Here is a 24,957-nt window from a genome sequence, read left to right as displayed (position 1 = left end):
TTGTGTGCCTGATGACACGTCCACTACACTCACGGACATGCTTGTCCGTATCGGATAAGATGCTGCCTGAGAACAAATGCATGGATGAAGGGTCCCGACCTTGGGGGACCTTTTGACAGTTCGTAATTACGCTGTTTCTCCTTTCTCTTTTGCAGATATTACAAAGTCTGACTGTGAAACCCGCAAGTTACGCACGTTACACACCTGTGCAAACCTTAGCATTTTTTGTTATGCTCCAGAGCTCTGCAAATCATGGGAGTCAACAAGAAAGCCTAATGTGGTCTTAACATTTTTTACATCATTGTTTAATATCAGCAAAGCAAAGCTGTCACAAACGAACATTCTTGAGCTTGCAACAGAAGCCAGCAACATTGATGATGGATTTGAAGATCTAAGTGAAGAAGTGGAAGACAATCCCATGAACCGACAGGTTTATGCTGTGCAAATGTACTGTCTTTTCCAAACCAAGTTTTATGAATTACATCACGGCAAAAAGAAAAAACTTTGCTATACAGGATAACTGCCCACGCAATATATAAGTGCAAAAGTAGCGAGCTAAAGACTTAAATTAATAGGAGTGGTGTATCAACAATTTATATTGACATAGTACGGAGCTGGAACTTGTTAGAAGCTCATACTGTAAAATCTTGTGAATCTGACAGCTCACCACTTCCAAGTCACTTTACAAGGGAAGGATTTACAATAGCTGCCCTTAATTTTGATTTTGAAGACAGCTCTTTGTCTGGAACATCCAGCACACGATACTGCCATGGTGCTTTTACTGTACCAATGGAGTAGCTACTAGAAAACAAGTTGTGCCAGCTGTAGGCATAAACAAACTAAGCTGCAAACCTATAACCCCACTGCCTTGCAATCGTGTGCGATACCACTACAAGCCATCAATATGTCCCAGTCTACCAGAAAGTTTCAAAGCGGCTGAGGACATGGATCTTCTACCTGATGCTGCGGTCCCACAAAGCTGATTTAACTGAATTTACAAAACCGCTTATTTGGTGAGGACTGAAGGATGTAGAAAAGCTAGTTCCTCTATGGGCAGGAATTCATGCTCTGATCTCCCAGAATACTGCCCCACTGAAGAGGGTTGGGTTTTTACCAGTAATACCATCTTAGTCAAACTACACAACAGTATACACAGCTCTAAAAAGAGTAATCAAAATGTGCGTGCTCAGCTTGAAGACCAGCCTACCCTGCCGATTTTCTGCGATGAATGTGTTTTGCAGTACGGTCTCAGTAGATGTGGCACAGAAGATGCACTTACTAAGTCTGAAATCTTTGGAAACAAAACTGTCCAGGCAGTATTGATCGAAATTCATTTGTCACAAGATATGCTCATCCATATCTGAAGCTATTAAAACATTGCATTGGAATTCTTTCTTCTTCAAGAACGACACATTAGGCTTTCCATTTCTTCTCAGAAGTGGGTGCACTTCATTAAAAAGACATAGTGAAAAGCCAGGCAATGTTTAATATACACAGGTCAAAATCAGAATAACAAGTTTGTCAAAAAATGTGAAGAAAAATCAGAACTTTGAAAATACTGGGGAAATTATTACACATGAAAGCTCTAGTGAAAAACTTGGTACATGGTGAGTAGGAAGGGGATTGGGAGCTGCACGTGTAAGACTGTGGAGTCACTGATCACTGATTTGATTGCATAATCTTCCTGAAATATGGGTCCTGGCATTGGAAAGGGTAAGGAAGCTAGGAGGTGGAAAAACTATACCTCTACAGAAAATGCATCAAAAGACATTTTGTGGTGAAAGACAGGGATCGTTTAATGCTTTGGCTCCAGATGTGAAACTGGAACAGACAATCCAGAGATCACAAAAATGCTCCACGGGAATTGTTAATCAGAGACATAAAAGCGAATATGTTGCTTAATGGCAGCTACTTTACCATGAGGTCCTTTCTATTTGCAATGATTTCAGAGAGATGACAAATTCAAAATTAATGGATGATCGTGAAACTTCCTCACCCTGAACTTGTGGGAAAGAGAGGGAAACGTTTTAATAAATATGTTGATTCATTTCATGCAGCAGCAAGAAAACCCCTTTGCAATGAGTGAGCCTGTGCGACACCAAGGGGAATCCAGGATGGGGTGACCTGTAAGCCTCTCACCAGGTTCTGTTACCCAGAATGCCTTGCAAACCTCAAACTTCGTTTATAAAAAAAAAAAGAAAAAAAATCCTCACATTTCTGTGATGGAATGTTCTGGGATCTGCGTGGATCCACACAATTCCACACACCACGCATTCCCCAAAGTCTTCCGATAAGACTGGTACCTCACTTGTGTGGGTAGGACTAGTGCCCGCAACATGAAACGGCCCAAAACGCAACATGGACACCACATTTTTGTGCAAAGGACCTAGCTGTAGATTTTGAACGCTAGCTCTGCCGGCAACTAGGGAAAGCTAGCAAACCTATACATTTTTGAAAACTAGACACCCAGGGGAATCCAGGATGGGGTGACTTGTCTGACTCTCAAACTTTGTAAAAAAAAAAACCAAAAAAAATGTCCTCACATTTCTGTGATGGAAAGTTCAAACTTCTGGAATGTGCGTGGATCCACAAAATTCCACCCACTCTACATTCCCCAAAGTATACCAAAAAAATGGTACTTTACTTGTGTGGGTAGGCCTAGAGCCTGCGACAGGCAAGGGTCGTAAACGTGTTGAGGAGACACCAAAATTACCTATTACAAAACGACCTGGTTTTGCAAGGGGGGCACCTGGGATTTTGACCCTGGGTTCAGCAGCTATCTAGGGAAACCTACCAAACCCACACCTTTCTGAAAACCAGACACCCTGGGGAGTCCAGTGAGGTATGGCTTGCGTGGATCTCCCAAAGATTCCCTACCCAGAATCCCCTGCAAACCTCAAATTTAGCTGGAAAAAGAAATATCAAATTTTCCTCACTTTTCTTTGCGGGAAAGTTGTGGGATCACCGGGCTGACACAAATTTTCTACCACCTACCATTGCCCCAGGTCTCCTGATAAAAATGGTACCTCACTTGTGTGGTTAGGCATTGTGGCTGCAACAGGAAAAGGCCCAAATCATACTGTGGAGTCTTCAAAATTACATATAAAACCACCTGGTTTTGCAAGGGGGGGGGAATGGTTTTTGGCCCGGGGCACGCAGCCATCTTGGGAAACCTACTAAACCCACACATTTCTGAAAACTAAAAACCCTGGGGGTCTAGTGATGTATGGCTTGCATGGATATCCTGTTTTCCTACCCAGAATCCCCTGCAAACCTCATATTTAGCACTTTTTCCCCACATTTTTTTGTGGGATCACTGTGCTGGCACAAATGTCCTACCATGTAGCGTTCCCCTTAGTCTACCAAGTAAAAGGATACCTCACTCCTCAGGGTGTCTAGTTTTCAGAATTGTGTGGGTTTGGTAGGTTTCCCTAGATTGCCGCGAAAAACCAGGTGCCCCCCCCCTACCCCTCTTGCAAAACCAGGTAGTTTTATGATATGGAATTTTGAAGTCTCCAGAGTACGATTTGGGCCATTTTCTGTTGCTGCCACTATGCCTTCCCACACAAGTGAGGTACCATTTTTATCGGGAGACCTGGGTGAACGCTAGGTGGTAGGATATGTGATTCAGCACGGTGATCCCACAACATTCCCACACAGAAAAGTGAGGAAAATTTTGTTTCTTCAGCTAAATTTTAGATTTGCAGGGGATTCCGGGTAGGAAATCGTTGGGGCATCCACGCAAGTCATACCTCCCTGGACTTCCCAGGGTGTCGAGCTTTCAGAAATGTGTGAGTTTGGTAAGTTTCCCTAGATTGCCACTGAGCCCAGGGCCAAAAACCCAGGTGGGAGGAGCAGGTGGTCTGGAGAGAGACATTTGAGAAATTCACAAACCATATTCCCTTATGGCTAAGGTATATAGACGACCTTTTTATCATCTGGGACAGAGGTATAGACCTAGCCAAGGAGTTTATTGAGGCACTATCTGCAAATGATCTAAATCTAAGTTTTACTCATTCCATCAGCGAAACCTCATGTGATTTCTTGGATGTAAGAATAACCATTGACAAAATCAATAACAGACTCACTACTGCTCTTTTCAGGAAGGAAACATCAGGGAATGCATTATTACATGCCCGTAGTCATCACCCCCCCTCGTTAATCAGTAGTATCCCTTACGGAGAGATCCTAAGAGCCCGTAGAAACTGCAACACAGATGAAGGGTTCAATAGGGAGAAAAACACTATGATAACGAGATTTAAACAACGGGGATATAAAGACAAAATTCTGAAACAAGCTACTGAAAAATTGTCAACGACCAAACATAGTGAGGTTCTCTTTGGTGAAAAACAAATGAGCAAAGAGGAAACTATGGATGATCCTCGTATGATAACCACACCCAGCGTGAAATCTGGGAAACTAAAATCCCTTTTAACTCAGCACCGGGGTCTTATAAAGGCCGATCCAGTGATTGGAGATAAAGTGGGACAAGCTCCATCAATGACCTATAGGCGACCCCCATCACTCAGGGACAAATTGGTAAGAAGTTACCAGCCTATGGAACCAAATCAAACCTGGCTACATGCCAGGGATGGCTTCCACAAATGCAATTCCTGCAAAGCTTGTAAGAATTCTGTTAGCTGCAGAAGCTACAAGACGCAAGACGGCAAGGAGAAACCCATTAGGAAGTTTATCACCTGTACTTCAGATCATGTTGTATATCTTTTGGAATGTCCGTGTAATTTGCGCTACGTTGGTAGCACCAAACTCCAACTAAAAAAAGGCATCCTTGAACACTTAAGGGCTATAACCAATCTAGATTTCAACTATCCTATAGCCAGACATTTTCAAATTGCACATAATAGTAACAACACACTTCTGAAGTTCTGTGGAATAGACAAAGTACTGAAGCATATACGTGGAGGGGACAGAGAAAAACATCTACGTATCTTGGAATCAAGATACATAATTGACCTAAACACCAGGGCCCCGTATGGATTGAACAGGGAAGAGGAACTCAATACACACATTGGTCATTAATCTAAACTAGACTTTCTGCAACCCATCATATGTACTCTGTGCAATTTTTCTTCTTTCTACAACATTTCTCAGTGACTGTAATGACAGTCACAATAAGATATATTGTACCTTGTACATACATTGATTTTCATATATAATTTTTCACATTTTATATTAATTTTGGGAGATACACGCACATGATTGTGACTAGTCACGTGGTCAGGTTGGTACAGATATTGATCTGTGGTTGATATATACTTTAAGAATTTTCTGATATGCTCATTGTGACCGTAATTGGTCTCTGTGACAGTAGACTTTTGGGCACTTGTCCTAAATTTTTGGGTGATTTTGTATATTCCCTCTATATCCCAATTTTGGGTCCATGGACACTGTATTCACATTTGTCCTCACGGACTAACAATGAGACCCGATACGTAAAGAAGTATACACACAACCGATACCTTCCCCACACACTAGTCCTCTCTTTCTTGAATTACACACCCCACTATTTTACCAACAGTATTTTAGCGTGTCCTCAATGCTATTTTGGAGGAAATCTTTACAGTACTATGCTATTATGCATTGCTATTTTGAATGGGGAAATCTTTACAGTATTATGCTACCTTTCATGCTCATACGAATTATCAATGGTTATAATTAGTCCTTTATTTTTGGGCATAATTTCATGCAGGATTATTTGAGAGATAATAATGTCGTTATGATGTGCCTACGTCTCTCTTTCATGTTCATGAAATGTTTTCACTCGAAGCATATGAAAAAAGCATCAACTGTTATTCATTTTCCCTTAATTTTGATTTCTTTATACTTTACATTTCTCCGCAATCCAAGATTATGATGTTTAAGAATTTACCATCTAGTTTATTTCAGAATTGATGAATTACACTTGGGATTTACGGAGTATTTCTTCTATGTTTATCATGACGTTGTTTGTTTTAAATATTGGCATTGTGGACCGCACAGGCTACTTGACAAAGGCCGTCTTTCGGCTGAAACGCGTTGTTGTTTGTGAGCGATTAAATATACCTTGAACACCAGGACGGAGTGCCGCCTCTTTCCTATCGTGGATCGAATTGTACTCGTTATTGTGGTTGCCTCTACCACGGCAGGCACCGACACTAAGTTGCAGGCGTGCGGCGTTCAGCGGAAATTGGCACCGGTTGACGAATCCTCGCAAAATTTTCAAAACTAATGGGGCGCTACGCTCCGCTCCTACCCTGAAAGTCTCGGGGTGATTCGTCAAGCGGGGGCTGAGAAAAAAGAAGGGTCCCAAAACGCGTTTTCCCCATGCATTTTTCCATAGGACCTTTAGACACAGCTACAGCCCGAACGGCTGAACAGAGTTACTTGAAATTTGGCAGAGAGGTAGTCTACAGGTCAAGGATGTGCCTTTTGTAGGTTTGGTGTAAATCTGTTCAGTATTTCCTAAGAAAATAGCATTTAAATCAATATATATATATATATCTGTAAGCGCACTCCGAGCGCGCACCGTAAGCTTACCGTACGCGTACGGTGCCGTGCGCAAGCGCGATTCTGATTGGCTGTTAGATCTTAGTAAACATTCGAATCGGTCGAAACCAGGAAGTGTCGGCCGCCATTTTCTCTCTCGCACTCTGAGGAAGGGGGGGGGGGGGGGGGGGGGGGGGGAGTAAAAACAAAGTTGGATAACATGAAAAGGGGCAGGCTAGACAGCTCCTGACCACATAGCCTTGGTCAGGGTGTCCCAGAAGGACCCCCAAGGCCCAAAAATATTTTTTTTTTTTTTTTTTTTTAAATACGCCGAATGCGCTTATACGGCAAAAAATAAATTTAAAAAAACCAACTCCACATAATTCTCCCCCCCCCCCCCCACCCCGTGTGCATAAGGTGCCCGCAGGGCACCTTTTGTGCATGACATACAAAACTCGTGAACATTTAATAGATAACCTTTCACAACGAAGCGCATAATATGTCCTCCGTGTGCGGACGGTGCACGAAGCGCATGGTGCGTACATGGCCCATCCAGCGTAAAGTGGGCACGAACGGCGTAAAGTAACTTAGCATTTAAAAAAACGTACAAATTCACTGAAAAAACCATAGGTTTCACACACGTTATAGTTAGGAATTAGCATTTAAAAAACCTTGCAAATTCACTGCAAAAAACATAGGTTTCACACAAGTTATAGTTAGCTGTACATTTCACTCGTAAAAAACCAATGAAATTCCACGTTATAGTTAGTGCAGGCAACTATAACTCACGCGACCGCAATCCTCTGCTGATGCTAATACTGTATTTAGACACTTAATTGCCCATGTCTTCTTCCATTAAATTTTAGCTATACATATATTACAAATATTTTTTTTTCATAAAGACACATATGTCATCAGCAGAGGATTGCGGTTGCGTGAGTTATAGTTGCCTGCACTAACTATAACGTGGAATTTCATTGGTTTTTTACGAGTGAAATGTACAGCTAACTATAACATGTGTGAAACCTATGGTTTTTTCAGTGAATTTGCAAGGTTTTTTAAATGCTAATTCCTAACTATAACGTGTGTGAAACCTATGGTTTTTTCAGTGAATATATATATATATATATATATATATATATATATATATATATATATATTTATTATCTACTGGCGATCGCCAGTAGATGGTTATAGTCAGGACCGAGTTCCCATAGGAAATCAGAAAATTCTATTTTGAATAACTTTGGGGCCGGTTGACTTATCTTCGTGAAATTTTCAAAACTAATGGGGCGCTCCGCTCAGCTCCTACCCTGAAAGTCTCCGGGTGATTCATCAAGCGAGGGCTGAGAAAAAAGGGGGGTCCCAAAACGCGTTTTCCCCGTGCATTTTCCCATAGGACCTTTAGTCGAAGGTACAGCCCGAACGGCTGAACAGAATTACTTGAAATTTGGCAAAGAGGTAGTCCTGAGGTCAGGCATGTGCCTTTTGCTTAAATGGTGTAAATCCGTTCAGTAGTTCCTGAGAAAATCAAAAGTAAAATCACATATATCTGGGCGGAGCCTAACCACACATCTTATCGTGAGATCTGATTGGCTGTCAGCACTTCATCCAAGAAGTGTTGGCAGCCATATTGGGACCAATATACATGATAGCACCTCATTAAAAAGCATTGCAGTTAATAGAAGGTTTTAAGACTTTAGTTACATTATAAATCATTTGTTGGTGGTACCATACTCATTTTAGGAATTGTGGTGTGTTCTAAGGTGATTTTACCATGTGAAAAAGCCTTCTGCTGTGATATCATGAATCAGGTTTGAGAAAAAACTATTTTCTCATGCTTTTCCCACAGAGGTTTGGAAGGTGATCTATAAGCTAACTGAGAGCATATTTTCTGTAAATTCACATTATCTTTCTCAGTCATGTGAGAATGAAGTCTGACATTCTCAGTAAAACATGTACATCCAACAAGGGCAGAGACTGTCAGATGATTCCTTTGTGTTCTACTGTAGCTTCCCAGAGTGTTCTAAAGAACAACTAGAGGCTAACAGTCCTACTTATGACAAACGTATGGCACACCTGAAGCCATCTTGGTTGGAATAAAGTGGTATTTCTTAAAACATTTCATTTAAAAAGGAACAAAATGAGGGGGTTCATTTTGCCACAGGAAATATGATTAGTACTGCAGAAAGAAAAATTAGGGCACATTTTGACTTCTCAAATCCTCTTCTATGTCATAAAAAAATTCTGACATGCAGACTGAAACATGCACTTTGAATACCAGCAGCAGACTTCCCTGGTGAGCAGTAGCTTTACTACAGTGATCTAATGAGCAACTAGAGTGCTAACATTCAGAATTTATGGCAAATGTGTGACATATTTGAATACCTTCTTGATGGAATCAAAGTAAAAAACTGAAAGCATTTTCTACTGAGGAGACTGCAGTAAATGAGGAAATTAGGAAACTTCATAACAAATAAATCTCCCAAGATGGCCACCAGACACAAAAGAGCCTAAATGCAGCACAAATATCACCCAGATGTAGCCCAATGACAGAAGTGTGCAAAACAATTATTTTTTGTGTATTTGCAGTTTTATATAGTGCAGACTTGTCAGGTATTGGAATGCTTTACATGAGCATTGGTTACATCACACAAGATCTAATTCATTTTGGTTGTAGACATGGGGAGATTAAGTGATTTGACCACAATCACAAAATGTTGAGCTGAAGCATAAACTCCAACCTGGTTCCCCAGTTGCAAAGTCTGCAGCTCTGGAAGTACACCACATCCTCTCCCCTAAGTGCAACATTTAATCAAGTGGTCAACTGGATAAAAAACACAAAGATTACAAATAATTTAAAAGTTCTTTGTCGCTATTTGAAAACTCAGAAAATATGTCCTCATTTTAGTTTTTTAGAGCACTAACCATAATGTTGATGCAAATAAGACCCTCTCATATATGTAATTTCTAAAGGAAATACTCTAGGTATTACAGTTTTGATTACATCAAGATGACGTCAGGCGTTCCACACTTTTGTAATAAATATAGAATGTTAGCACTCTAGTTGTTCATTGGGATACTGTTGAGAGGCAGAGGCCAGGGGCATGGACTCTGAAAATTGAAGGCAGGTAGGAGAGTGCAGAGGCAACAATTTGACCACACTGGGCAGGCAGGAAGGGCAGTGGCAGCACAACAGACTATGGAGGGCAGTGGAAAGGGGGGCAGGGGCAACAAACCAACAATACGGGACTGGCAAGAGAGGCTGTGGCAATATAATAGACCATTGTGGACAGAAGGAAGAGCCAGTGGTAGTACAACCATTCATGCCAACAGAACCGTTTCAGCCAGGAAACGTCCAATGTTTTTAAGCTCAAATGGGCTTTATTTGATCTGTCTCCTGTCTACAATCTCCTCTTTTTCAATCTAACTCAAAGGGTAAAATCAATACCCCAGTTTTTTTTCAAAATCTCCCTCTTACCAAGTTCAAAATGTTCGCAAGTATGGTACATTGAATCATGGTAGGCAGGAGGAATTGGGGTAGGGACATGGATCAGGGTTTGCAGCAGCACAATGCACCACACAGCACATGCGGGACGGGAGTGCAGCACAACAATCCATAGAAAGCAATAGGGAGGGGACAGGACCATGCACATTGACAACAGAGAACAGAGGGGGAAAGAGGCAATGGTAGCTAGCTGACCATAATGGACAGACAGGAGAGGAAACTGCAGCATAACAGACCATAAAGGGCAGGAGGGACGGATCAGGGGCATTACAATGGAACAGACAAACCAGGAGGGAGGGAATAGGGGGTCTACACATGAAAACAGAGGGCTGGGGGCAAGGTGGCAGGGTAGGAGCAGCAAGATGACCATGGAGGTCAGGCAGGATGGGCACTAGAAACAAGACACCATGGAGAGCAACAATGAGACTATGGTGGCATACACACAGACCATGGAGGGAAGGTGGGAGGGGGTCAAGGGCAGCTAGCTGACCACACAGGGAAGGTGGGAGGGGCCATGGCAGCACAGAACACCATGCTTGGCAAGCGGGAGGGTTAGTGGCAGCACAATGGCTATGATGGGCAAGAAGGAGGTGCAGGGGCATGCACAAAGGACCATGGAGGATAGAAGGGAGGGTCAGGACCTGGGCACAGACAAGAGAGTTCAGGGGAAGGAGCCTCACAACAGACCGCGCGGGGCAGGCAGGAGGAGCAGTTGCAGCACAACAGATCAGGGAGGGCAGAAGGGTGTGGCAGTAAAATGGACCATGGAGGACAGGAGGAAGGGGATAGGGGCATGGCATGTGGACAGGCAGGGTGGAGGTGGCAGGGACAGGTTACATTCATCTGGCAATGCTAGGCAGGTGGGAGGGGAGTGGCAGCTCAACAGAACACTCAGTAGATAGGAGTGGCAGGTCCATGGAACATAGTGGGCAAAAAGGATGGAGCAGGGGCATGCACAAAGACATTGGAGGGCAGGGGGAAGGAGAATAGGGGCAGCAAGCTAAGCACAGAGGCTAAGCAGGAGGTCAAGGATGGGCCATAGAATTGGGCAATGGAGGGCAGGAGGAGTGGACTGGTACATCATGCTAAATGGAGGGCAGTGGCAGCACATCAGACCATGCATGGCAGGAGGGAGGAGGCTAGTCCATGGATTCAGACCACAGAGGATAGGGAGGAGGGGGATGGGGCAGCAAGCTAACTGTTCAGAGAAAGTGGGTATTAGGAACTTTATTGTTTTTAAAATGTGTGTCTGTGCGAACTACTTAAAATATGAACAAGTATGCAGCATAATCTCACTTTTATTCAGGAAGAAGAGGACGTTTGTGACTGTGACTCCGGGCTCACTTGGCAGAAACACCCCCTGACCCTCCAGCCCCATCGCAAAATGTAATGCCCGTGAAAAGGGTAGGTGGGCGCAGTGTTATATAGAACATAGTCCTGAGAGCATGATTGAAAATGAAAACTAGATGTAGTATATAGTATAAACTATGCACCAAAAAGTGTGATATAAGATGAACTGGGGCGTGAAACAGAATATGCAATACATTGTGCGCAATGACAGATTCATTGGAGAGCGCGAGATAGCACAGGCACTAGCGCCTGCTATGCGATATGCGCCTTGGAGTGTAATATGCACAGGGCAGTGTTGTAACATAACTAGTCTCTAAAGTTGTAATATAAAATATGTGCTGGGGAGTGTAACGTTGCATATGCACTGACACAAAGATATGGATCCCAGATTGTAATATGTATGGCATAGCGCTGTGCGTTATAACATACACATCGAGGAAGGCACGTTAGATGGGGAAACACGTGCGAAGGCAAGTGTGGCATGACATTCACGGGGTGGTGTTACAGTGCACATGCGCTAGAGAATGTCATAGCATACGCACTAGCTGGTGGAATACAACACAGAGGTGTGAGGCAATCGGCGGGCACTGGTGGGTGTAACAGCATTGGGCTCAGCCAGGAGCACGCTGTGACTCTCAAGTGAGGTTTGTCTCCTTTCCAGAGAGTAAAATAAAAAGTATTACACATCCGGCGGTGGATGTGTTTTTTTATTAACCGTGAGGGGGGTTTCTTGCATAGTTTGGTCGAATTTGTCGAATCCCCTTTGAATGGCTTGGTGTGCGTGTATATTAAATGTGCCCATCAATAGCTACCCATGTTTGTATAAATAAACGACAAGGGTGTCTACTTGGAGAGTACCCACCGGCGGGGGCGCCGGGATTAGGCACGTTAGGGCGTCAGACATGTCAGAGCTTCACTAGCGGTGTAAATACATTCCATGTGGATTCATTCTATGCATAGTCGCCTTTTAATGAATATCACGCAAATGGTCATGGTGATAGGTACATACGGTTTTGTCCAGCATGTCCTAGGTGTTTCTATAAATATATATATTTTTAAAATAATAAAAAACAAATGCCGGCTCCGGGGGATGGGGTCCCCGGAGCCATAAGTGGCCTGAGGAGGGGGGCAACGCAGCCCCCTCCTAAAGAATTTAAATATAAAAAAAGGCCATGACCCGGGGGTTGGGGTCCCCGGGGCCGATTAAGGCCTTGGGAGGGCCAAATTAATTTTTTTCAACAAAAAAAATGAGGGTGCAGGCCCTGGGGGATGGGGTCCCCAGGGCCAGTAAATTAGAAAAAGAAGGTGGGCCACACAGCCCTCCTTCTTAAAAAAATAAAATAAAAGACCGGCATCGCGCTGGAGGCCACGCCCCCTCCTTGCAGCACTCTGCAAACGCGCCCCCTGGCCAGTTGTAAGTTGGGGAATTAATTCCCCTTCAATACTGAGGGTCCCTGAGGGCCAACTAGTCCATCAGGTATCTCCAGTGTGCGCCAGGGAGCTGCGTTGCAGACAGGTGTTCTGAGGCCACGCCCCTTTTTACACCTCTATGCAACGCAGCTCTGTGGCGCTTACTGGAGGTACTTAGTGGGCTAGTTTGACCCTAGGGACCCTTCGGATTCAAGTTGACTTAATCTCTCAACTTAGAACGGCCACAGGGCGCGTTTACACAGTGGTGAAGGGAGGGGACGGGGCCTGAGTTAACGTGTGCAAACACGCCCTGTGGCGCGTTTTAGGTTGGGGAAATAATTCCCTTTCAATCCTGAGGGACCCTGGGGGCCAACTAGCCCACCAGGTGCTTCCAGTAAGTGCCACTGCTCTACGTTGCAGAGAGGTGGTGCTGGCCTTGCCCCTTTTTACACCTCTCTGCAATGGCGCTTACTGGACGTACCTAGTGGGCTATTTTGCCCCTAGGGATCCTCAGGATTCAAGGGGACTTAATCTCCCAACTTAAAACTGCCACAGGGCGCGTTTACACAGTGGGGAAGTGAGGGGACGGGCCTGAGGTGACGTGTGCAAACACGCCCTGTGGCGCGTTTTAAGAGGTAGTTTTAATCCCCTGCCCTATTACATACTAGGGGCTTACAGAGGAGGTCATGCTGATCACAGGGGGACCACAACGCATAGTGTTCCCTAGTGTATGCAGGAGTTTTCACTGTATTCTGAGTGTCTTTTAACATAGCACTGGCTCTAAGACTGGTTAGTCAGACTCAGTTACCACCAGTATCCGTCTGAAAAAGTTGAGGGTACAGGATGATTTTGCAACAAGGCTTCTTTCTTCTCTTCCGTTTGTTTTTTCTGCACGTTATCCTTCTTCCTGCACTTTTCTTCGTCTTGGAGGACTTCTGTTGCTTCTTTCTGCATTTCTTTTTTTTCTTTCTGTGCGTTTTTTCTTCTTTCTTCACATGTCCTATCTCTGTAGGCATGGTTAGGAATTAGCGTTTAAAAAACCTTTGAAATTCACTGAAAAAAAACCATAGGTTTCAGGCACGTTATAGTTAGGAATTAGCATTTAAAAAACCTTAGAAATTCACTGAAAAAACCATAGGTTTCAGGGGCGTTCTAGTTAGCTGGACTTTTCACTCGTACAAAACCATTGAAATTCCCCCGTTATAGTTAGTTCAGCTAACTATAATTAGCGCGCCCGCAATGCACTGCTGATGACGTCACATATTACATCACTCATGACATGGTCAGTGACATCACTCATGACATCACTGATGACATCTCAAATGACATCACTGATGACATCATCCTTGTGATAGTGGCAGACCTCCTCTCCCCCTAATATAACCTTTGATACACACATTCAAAAATAGAAACTAACATTTTCAAAACAATGGACATACCAATACCAGTTACAACAACCTATTCAGTAATTCTAAGATCCACATACACATCCACTCATTCACCAACAGTCCTATACAGTCACTCATACATGTACTCACTCATCATATGTACTCATACACCTATACATCGTTACACAATGCCACTCATCCATAGAGTTACTCACACACATAGTCTCTCATGCTAATAAAGAATCAAACATCCATTTACTTGCATATACAGTTATACACACACCACCACACTTACTTCTACAGAAACTTACACATACTTAGTCTTTTAAACAATCACTTATAGAAACACATACTTCTTCATACAGGAACTCTTTCAATCTCTCACTCTCACATATACTCACTTCTATACACCAATAGTCACATATACTAGTTTAAAACATATGTAGTTACTCATAAAGACACTATTGAGACAGTCTATCACTCACTAACACACCCATGCACACACTCATCCACCCATACAGTCCTGCACACATGCTGTCTTCAACACATACAGTGAGTCACTCATTCATGCACCTATGCACTACGTAATACCCCCCACCGAACCATAGACTCATACTGATACTCAAAAAACCAACTAATAACCTATATAGACTCATGTAGCTACTCACCAACCCATGCACCACTTATACACAAAGTGAGAGACTGATAGATATTTACACATTTAAACATTACTCACTAAGCCATGTATTCACTAAGATACACTTAATCAGTCAGTTATACAATCAATTTTTCAAAAACAAATCATCCATTTAGACACTTATATACCCATTTATTCTTCCATCGACCTTGAGATATACATATATAAAACATATGTAATTTTCAGAAAAACACACATTCACTGAGTGATGTCATGAGTGATGTCATGAGTGATGTCATGAGTGATGTCATGAGTGATGTCATGAGTGATGTAATATGTGACGTCAGCAGTGCATTGTGGGCGCGCGAGTTATATTTAGCTGAACTAACTATAACGGGGGAATTTCTATGGTTTTGTACGAGTGAAAAGTCCAGCTAACTATAACGCCCCTGAAACCTACAGTTTTTTCAGTGAATATATATATATACATACACACACACATGTATATACATATATATACACACGTGTCACTTTCCTCTTTGTATTTTGCACACTGTTTTATCTGGTGATGTAGTTCACTTTTAGATATATTCTACTTGATCCTTTTAAACTTTATTGTATGTTGTGCTTTTGATATTTTTATCGAATAAAGCTTTACCTCCACACACACACACACACACACACACCCCCACCCACCCACCCTCTATTATAGCTGCCATTTAGGGAAAATGTCAGAAGGGGTACTCTGAGGAGTTAGTTTCTGGGTCTATAAGATTACTTGACACACAAAACCTATGTTTTGACATCATAATTAAGTATATAGGTCTTATAATTTCTGAAATATTACATCACTGCAACACATCTGTCATTTAAAAAAATGTCGTCCAGAAAAATCTGGCCATGATCAGCAATGTCTACCCTCTGGACAACAATCAGGGGACCAGGAGTAACTGTGGAAACGGTGTGTAAAACAGTGAATAAGTGCAAGGAGCGGTGAAAGCTCTCCATGAAGAGCCTTCTGCTCCCGAGTGAAATTTACCACATCCCTAAACAATAAAATCACTAGGAAATAAATCCGGCATCTGGAATTGCACACAGCACTTGACCAATGAGAATGGTACACAAAAGCAATGGCTTGTAAAAGCCACCATGGTAGTAAAGGTTAGAGGTCTTCCTGAACTATTGTCTGATATTTTGGTTGGTGGTAATGAGATCTCTAAAGTTTGGAGAAACTCCAGTACAGTAATTAGGAATTAGAAGTACTGATCCAGAAAATATGGGGCGAAATCAGAAGATCTATGAATAATATACAGATGTTTTCAATATACTTATTGTATTGAGACTCCGCAATGTTGTTTGCTCGACAACTAAATTCCTAATAAGCTTCTCTCGCTATGTCCCACTGTCTGTTTATGATGAGATGATTCAAATACACCCCTAAACATTAGGTGGTTCTTCACTGGAATGTGCATGATAGAATTAGTCTTGAAAAAGATCATGTAGTGGTAGAGTAGGAGAGTTTCTTCAAATCACTTCTAGCACTGAAAGCAGATGATTATAGCACAAGCTGCCCAAGTGGATGACAATGGGTATATCAAAGGCAGAAAACTGCAGAGCAAAGGCATAGAGAATGAGAAAGCCTGAACACAATAAAAGCAAGATCTTGTCCATGCCAATCGACAGAAAAAAAAACTGGTAGGGATTCGCAGTTAAAGGATTGTATCCTTGTATAGGTTATGTAGCATGCACAAAAACAGCAGCACAAACATCTGTATTAATCATAATTACTACTAATAACATGTTCATTCACCAAGGAGCAGGTTAGCGACTAGTTCTGAACAGGAGTGACCGAGGAATACCACCTCTCCTTCCTAACATGACATTTTTTTCTTCTCCACGTATTAACAAAATCAGTTTTACGTTTGGTTTCATCACTGGCTTTTAACAGCCATAGATAACTAACAAAGGATTTAAAGCTTGAAATATACTATCAAAGTAAGACTAGCAATTCGGCACCACTCTGGTGATGCTTATTTTATATAGCATCAAGTAATGGCATTCCTCTCATTCTGCAAGCCTGAGACTTTTGTATTTTCACATCTTTTCCACAAAAATGATCTCTGGAATGGACTCCATGCCACTCTGATTAACATACCTTTCATACAGCTTAAGCTAGAATGTGAAACTTACAATTTTACTATATGTCCTTCAAGGAAACTGGAAGGAAATGTGTGTATCTACCTCCAATAAAGGTTTTAATAAACTATCCAAGGATTATCTAGTAGGCAGCCTAGCCATCTCGTGTGTGAAGGACACATCTGTTTTGTCAAATATTAAGGCTTTGAATTCCTGTAACAGTTATCCACCATGTACTAAGGCTACGAAGTCCCTTCACCCAATGTTAAGTTTAATAGTGCGAGAGATCCAGAGGTAAGATTTGCATCTGAGTTACTGCAGTCAAGACAATGCCTGGCATTAGTAGAGAAAGTGAAAGTTTTCCATGTCCCCTTACAGAATGTTCATTGTCAGTGGTCAGGGTGGAGGTGGAGCCATATTTCATACATGTAGGTGCAGAGGCAACTAAAAACCAGCCTGTCAAGTTTGTTTTCAAAACATTTGTTGCAGTGCGAATGTCCTTACAGAATTTCTTACAGCCATGTTATCAAATGTATTATTTGATAAATGCATGTATGATTACATTTTTTAAACATTTTTTACATGGTACCTGCAGTACTTGAAATTCTGAGTGCGAAACTGGTTTGTTGCATTAATAAAACACTGGGATTTTCATTCAGACCCACTGAGTGTTGAATAAGTGCTTCCCCACAGGACTATGAAATTAAATTCCTCAGTAAAAAACAATACACCAATAGGAATATGGAGGACCTTGTGTACAAAAATCTAAATCTGTTTTCTCCCAGCAGCTTTCACCGCCACTGCTCTAGTAAGGCAGGCTACCACTGAAACAAAGCATACGTAAAAGTGAAGAAAGGGCAGCAAACATACCCCGAGAGCATACCACCACCAATAGTGAAATCTGAACTAGAACTCTTTGCGCTTTCTCAAAAGGCAAGGAGTGGATTTAGGAGCACAGCTCCCCTTATCAGGTATTCACTCGACTTTACAACTATGCGCCTTCATCAGATTGGATAAACTGTCCAGCAACTGGAGGCCTCTATCTCACTTAAACCAATCACAAGGGATGACCGTCAATATACATTAAGTAGAAGTGCACCATGTTCGCACTACTGTTTATTATGCCTTGTTCACACTTAATGTGTAGACAGTGTCAATGGTGCACAGGCGTGTTTCATTAAGGCAATACTAACGGAATATTTTTCTTTAGAGGAGCAAATATCACTGCAAACAAAACCAAACAATCCAGGAAAAGAGATTGAGGCTCAACACAACTGAATATGTAAGGGTCAAGTTCATGTACTGATGACATATCACGTTTAAGCAGGAAAATGGAACACCAGACAAGTCAGTAGGTAGTTCTCTGTTGCCAAAGTTTTTAGTATACGGTAAGGAAGATCGGACACATCAATAGTAAAGGAAAGCACTTACTACTTGTTCCGCCACTGAACATTGGAATTGTTTCAAACACAATCTTGTGAAAAAGTAGTGCCACTGGTCTGTAATCCAGATTTTTCTGTAATAGATAGCTATAGTAAAAAACATAACGTCTTTGACTAGGGATGGTCACTCCCTAAAGAGAGAAGAAAGGAACAGCACAGGTCAACATTTTCAGACAATTCCACTGACATTGCTCTTATACACTGATCAGACACATAGTTTTTTTGTCAAATCTAATTTGCTAATAACATTTAAGTCCCACATAAGGAAATAAGATAGAGCTTATACTAAATAAAGTTATTACTTTACTTAAATTCACCTTTATTAGTAAAGTTCAACTTGTATATAAACAATGAATTAAGCCGAAGACAAACTAGACTCACAAACAGCTGGCAAAGTCAATTAAAAAGTGCCAGTACAGGAGGTGAGACCATGGGCTGATTAATCATCCAAAGGACAATACTGGCGCTTCAAAATGAATATTTAAAACAATGACCTTTTATTAATAAAATGTACACCACAAACCAAAATAGTTCAGAGCTTTAGGAAAACAGGGTAACCAATTAAAATGTTCTGCAACAACAACAAATGCCTGATGTAGATTTTTAATGCAATTAATTTAGTTCTCAAAATGAATCTTAACATTAGTTAAATTATAACCTCCTAATAAAGTAGCATGAGTCACAATGTGCATATACTTGATTCTCCCGCCGTGGCCTCCTCCAAAGAATAGTCTGTTTTGCTTCCGCTAACAGATTAAAGGTGGAGGCATCTTGTAGCAGGAATAGATTATGGCCTTCCCAGCCTCTGATTTAGGGTTCAAGGACTTGAGTCATAACGACAGGTGCACTGACACACCTATGTTAATAGTAATAACTGGAGTATTGAAGCGGTCCCAAGACATCTGCTGTTTGGTCCAGGGATTCTGTGCATAGGTAGATCATGAACGTGGAGGCTTAATTAGCACAGTGGTGAATGTGTTAAACGCATGCCATATTTGCAGCCAGTACTTGGACATGATGGCACTGGCATCAGCCGGTCTCAGAGGAACATCACTAGATAGGAATGTTCTTTTGGAGCATGTTTAGACTAGATTTCCATGTAAGGGTGGGTAGCTTTACCCTTCATGGAACCATCATCCACAACAGACTGACTTGTTGAGAGGTCCAGTGTCCAAGATTTAGCTGCCTTGGAAGCCCAGTCCGTATAGGCTAAGATTGTAGTCATAAATTTGGGTCATTCAAATCTCCAGAGTTTGAGGACTTGCAGGTCAATAGCCACGCAAATTGTGTTAGGAGATGATGTTGCTGCACAAGGACATAGATACACTAATGCTCTGGCAAGGCCTAAAAGATGATTGCTTTCTTAACTTCTGTAATAAATGTAATAGCACTGTAGAAAGCGGTCATGAGCTAATTGCTGGGGTCGCTGGTACAGAGTCTCCACATAAGTGTCCATTTCTCCCCAAGCAAAGCATCTTGTACAGTACAGATCTGGATGACGAAGCCACTGGTCTCATCCATCTCTACAGGCCCATCTGGAGAGGTCAGGATTGAAACTGGCAGCTGGATGAGAACTGGTTCAGACAGAGGGACTCGTGCACTAGGGCTGGTGTAAGCTGAAGTGGAGACAGCATATGCTGCATCTGCTCTGGAGGATGAGTAATCAGGGCGCTCACTAACCCTCAGTTATGCACTTAGTGTAACAAGGAGAAGTCAAAGCTGAGGATAAAGTGCAGCACAGAGGTAAAAACTGGGATTCATGTCTGAGGGGAGCTAAAAGGGTATGGACTACTACTGGTCCGGTCCAGTGAAACAGTGCAGTCTGACCTGGCTACAGTCATAGTAATGGGTGGGGTGAACACTGGTGAAAGATATTTCTAGGATATTTCACCATTCCCTGTTTTGCACAGGATGTTTGTTGTGCAGGGAGTTCCCTATCAAAGGGCTTTTTTTCCTATCTACTTTTCTTTGTAAGATGCTGCTCTTCCCACTGTTTTGAACTAGTGTGGCTTGAGGAGCAGCTTACCATTGGGGCGGATGGTGGATTTTTTTTGGAGGGGGGCAGCAGCCCACCTCCCTCTTGTGCTGCCTCTTATTTATGCAGCACTTTTTTTCTTTACAAAGGGAAAGGGGGTTCCACCCTCACTCAAACCCCCACTTTGATCACCACACCAAGCTTCATACCTTTCCCCACCTGCAACTGTGGCACGGTTTTGCCACACTGGAGTGCAGCTGTTGAAGGTCTTGTGCTAAACAGCACACAGTAACAAGGTTCCACAATATGGAAGAAAATATCCTTCACTTTTTATGCAGCTGGAGTTTACACTTCCAGTGAGTGGCATTCTCTCTCAATGGCCACCTGCACAGAGAGGATGTTGGGGTATACCAACACGGACTGAAGGGGGCGGGGGAGGCTTTAGAGATGGGCTGGCTTTGTCAGACTAGGACTGACAGAATCATGATATAAGGAGCTGGGCGTGACTGCCAAGTGCAAGTGTCTGCAGGCACCAAGTGAAGTGAGACCTCAATAATGACCGGTACAAGGAGGGAGACTCAAGCAACCACAGAGCAATGTTTTTATGGCAACACACCCAACTGAAGCCTACAATGCAAGAGTGAATTGGGTCCTCTGCACACAACAAGAATTGTGCAGCAACTCTACATGCAAAGAAGCAAGATAAGCTTTGGTCGAAGAGCCCCCTACTGTCAGAAGCCTCATGCAGTTTATACCTTGAAAAGTTCATCTGGGTGAAACTATTTCAGTGGAAGTGAGTAGAAACTGGTCTTGAGGCCAAGTCATTCCATCTTTCCCAGAATTTATCACAAAATTTGTACAGGACCAGCGAGGGAGACTCCAAAAGGAAAGTGTGGGTCCTAGCAGGAATAGGATTTTTTTGAGGTGGCGTGGGAGAATGCCTTGAAACCCTTTCAGGAGAAAGTACTCCGTATGATTTCCATTGGTGCGCGACCCACCTCCTGAAACGCATTACTCATGGAATCAAATGTCTCCTGAGGAATCAGTTAACCCCTATTCTGTATTCAAGCCAGGATGTATAAGGACACTATCCTGATGGAAGCACATGGCAGAGATCTGCACCTAATAGAAAAAACGCAAGTTGGGAAAAGGAAAGACTGATTAAGTCCAACATTTCATATGCAAAGTTGCTGATATTAAGAGTAATTCAGTCTCAGGGCCATCACATTCAGGCAACATTACGCAACTCAGCCATTACTGGCTTATATACAACTATCCTAGGATCACACGTACTTCCAAGATGTTGAAGATATTGTGTTGGCCATGCACTAGTTATCACATTTTAGTACTGGGCTGCTCAATATGGATTGAAGAGCAGTGACTGCATATATCCCAGAATGTGTATTGCTGGCTTTGAGTAACGGTAGTCTAAAGTCTCTAGGTGGAGAGTCTGTAAAACAAATTGATCCAGAGGAATATGGTGTTGCGCAGACAGGTTACTGCCAGGTTAGCTTTTTCTGGAGGCTCACTCAAACAGGAGGCAGAGTTAAATACTTTTCTCAACGACTAGCTTCCAACTAGTTGATTTGTGCTTTCCAAACAGGCATGTTTGAGGAGATGACAAGCTTCGATTTTATGCAATCTCGACACAACCTTCTGTAAGCTTTAGACATTAAAGATTGCACATTTAGGACACTTCACTTTACGTAACGTAAATTCTTTCAGTTGGAACCTATTCATTGTAGGACACTTATAAAGTTCAAGACCTAAAAGTGAAAGCCTAGTCTGCTCGTAAACCGGAGTGAAGCAATCAAATAATGAAGGGCAATTTCCTGAAAATTATTTAGCCTAAAGACTTCTGAATCTTGTTCTCATTGCCAACAACTCACTCCTAATTTCCAAAAAAGTACTAATGAGGCTCAAAGGAGTTTTAGGTTAAGCTCATAAAAAGGCCATTATGGAATTAAAACAACCTATGTAAATGATTGAAGGGACTAGAATGAAGGACGAAAATACGAATACCTATTCAACTGACTTCCAGCCTCCTTCCCTCTTGCTACAGAAGTAAAGAAGATATCAAGCAATGACTTTCTAAAAATGTTAAAACTAGATAATGCAACAACCAGGAGGGAATACATTAAAACATTTTACTGAATATTGCAATAGTACATGAATCTCTTATTTACACTGCAGGAAGTCAGCCATTCCTCTGTTTTCACCTTACCCTACTTCTTTCATGTCTTCCCAGATCCAAGAGATATGGTGAAAAGAGAGGGAACACCATCTCACACAAGTTTCAAGAACTACAGCAGAACTGATGGAATGGCAGATGGTGATCCACGAACTCCCACATGTTCATTGGCTCTCCACTGACCCTAAGTTAGTGGTGGGGACTACGATTTACCTCCAGAATAAAAAAGTAGGACAGTCTCTGTAGAGCCCTATGACTGCTTGTGGACTGACAGGTGAGTAAATAAGCTCATGAAAGGGTTGCTGGATAGCAAGCGATTAATACAATACTACAGATAGGTGGCAGAAAGTCAGCTATTTCTTTTATGAATTGACAGTGGTGCTGGGAGGGAGAGGAAAAGGGTTTTTAGGACTGGGAGTGGGGTTGGACAGTGAATAAGTCACATTTGCTTGTGCTTTTCTCCTTCACTTTTCTGCATCTAAATGAGGTCCACAGAGAACTAGATTAAGGCAGAAATGTCAGCAGGCACGAGAACAAGAGAAACATTTAGTATTTCAATACAGTGGAACCTTATGAAATCAACACAGTCTCAGAAGGGGACGACACAGAGGAAGGAAGGATGTAGTATCCACCAGAAACAGTGTAACCAAAGGTCAGAGCTTGGATACTCTTCTGGATTAGTTGTGTGCAATATAAATACACACAGCATAGCATAACATAACTTGTTCTTCTGGGGCAAAATTATTCCTCCAGGTTCCTCACTTTATAAACGAGTCCCAGAGAATTACCCATTGAAGATGCCAATAAAACTAAAAAAATCTCTCAGAACCAGCTGGGCACAGTAGCGTAGCTTTAGCAGACAAGCAATAGCTTTTGAAGAATGAGTAAACGAAGCCCGGGGTATTGGAAATGTATACCCCCAGAACACCCATGGACAAATATATGGGAACTGTTATGGCCATAGCTAAATGTGCCCCAATATCTTCAGCAGATTCCTTCTTCACCAGTTGAAGAAATCAAGTTCTGGTTGAGGTGAGGAAGCCTTAGACAGACAACCACAATCCTAGTTAGGGCGAACCTTGGCACAAAACAGGCATTATTTAGAGTCAAATTGTCAAGTATTTATGCAGCCAAGAAAAATCCCACACTCTTTAAAGAAAAATTTCATTTCAATAAATAAAATAAGAACAGAACGATAACCATCCAGTGAGTAAAACCAAAGATTTGTATGTAGATGGTAGCCTAAAGAACAAGTTACTTACCTTCGGTAACTATGTATCTGTAAGAGACATAGGTTAGTAATAGATTCCTCACCTTGGATATTACCCCCAGGTGTAGACTGGATCCAGAGACTTTTCTTGGCAACATCCCCTGCGTGTCAGTAGGTGGTGTTGGTCAACTCGGTGTCGTCGGCGTTGCCGGGATGACGTCATGGTGCCTATTTAGACACCGCACCACTGCGCGCTGACGTCCGTTCTTACACGACTTTCTACGCAAAAGTACCGAGCCATGAAAGACACTGACCACTGGTGCGCTGTAAGGCAGTCAATATACCTAGAAGTCAGTTCGCAGAGCGAGGCTGATGGATGGGGCGGTAAGGAATCTATACCTAACCTATGTCTCTTACAGATACATTGTTACCGAAGAAAGTAACTTGTTCATCTGAAAGAGAGACAGTTAGTTATAGATCACTCATGTTAGAATAGAAACCCAAGGAATAACAACCCCAGAGGTGGGTCTGCAAACCAAGTTCACACCAGAAAGTCCTGGAGGACAGAACGGGCAAAATAGTGGTCCCACTGGACTTGGCTGTTTAGACAGTATCGTCTGGAGAACATGTGCATAGATGCCCACGTTGCTGCCTTAGAGAGGTCAGGGAGCAGGACTCCACATGCCAATGCAGTAGTTGCTACCGTAGCCGTAGTGGAATGAGCATGCAGCCCCATTGGAGGTTCTTTTTCGGCTAAAGCGTAACAACTTTTAATGCAAAGGACAACCCATTGGGAGATTGTATGCTTTTGGACAGCCCGACCTTTCTAGGCACCCACATAGCCATGAAGAGTTGATCATCCACCCAGATATCTTTTGTGCGGTCAAGGTAGAACGACAGCGCACGTTTAGGATTCAGACAGTGGAGTCTCTCCTCCTCCTTGGAAGGGTGCAGAGGCAGAAGAAAAAAAATTGGGCAAAGTGATAGTTTGTCCTATGTGAAAAGGTGTAACCACTTTAGGAAGGAACAAGGGTTTTGTCCTAAGCACCACTTTGTCCAGATGCACAGAGAAGAAAGGGGGCTTAGCAGAAAGAGCCTAAAGCTCACTCACCCTGCGAGCAGAGGTGATGGCAACAAGAAAAGCAGTCTTCAGGGTGAGGAGCCCGAGAGGACAGTTGTGAAGAGGCTCGAAGGGAGCATAAATAAGAAAAGGTAAAATGAGAT

General features: G+C 42.5%; 1 protein-coding gene across 2 annotated transcripts in view; it reads right to left on the bottom strand.

The window, feature by feature from the left end:
- PTEN (phosphatase and tensin homolog) overlaps positions 1-24,957 on the bottom strand; it is a 231,178-nt gene that overhangs the window by 50,363 nt on the left and 155,858 nt on the right. For both annotated transcript variants that reach the window (XM_085605587.1, XM_085605590.1), the window contains exon 6: positions 18,347-18,488. In XM_085605587.1, the coding sequence (XP_085461713.1) occupies positions 18,347-18,488 (142 nt within the window). The remainder of the gene's footprint in view (positions 1-18,346; positions 18,489-24,957) is intronic.

This window comes from Triturus cristatus, chromosome 1_2 (genome assembly GCF_964204655.1).
Source record: "Triturus cristatus chromosome 1_2, aTriCri1.1, whole genome shotgun sequence".
NCBI lineage: Eukaryota > Metazoa > Chordata > Amphibia > Caudata > Salamandridae > Triturus > Triturus cristatus.
The sequence above is the reverse complement of the archived record's forward strand: the minus strand, read 5'-3'. Positions and strand labels throughout refer to the sequence as shown.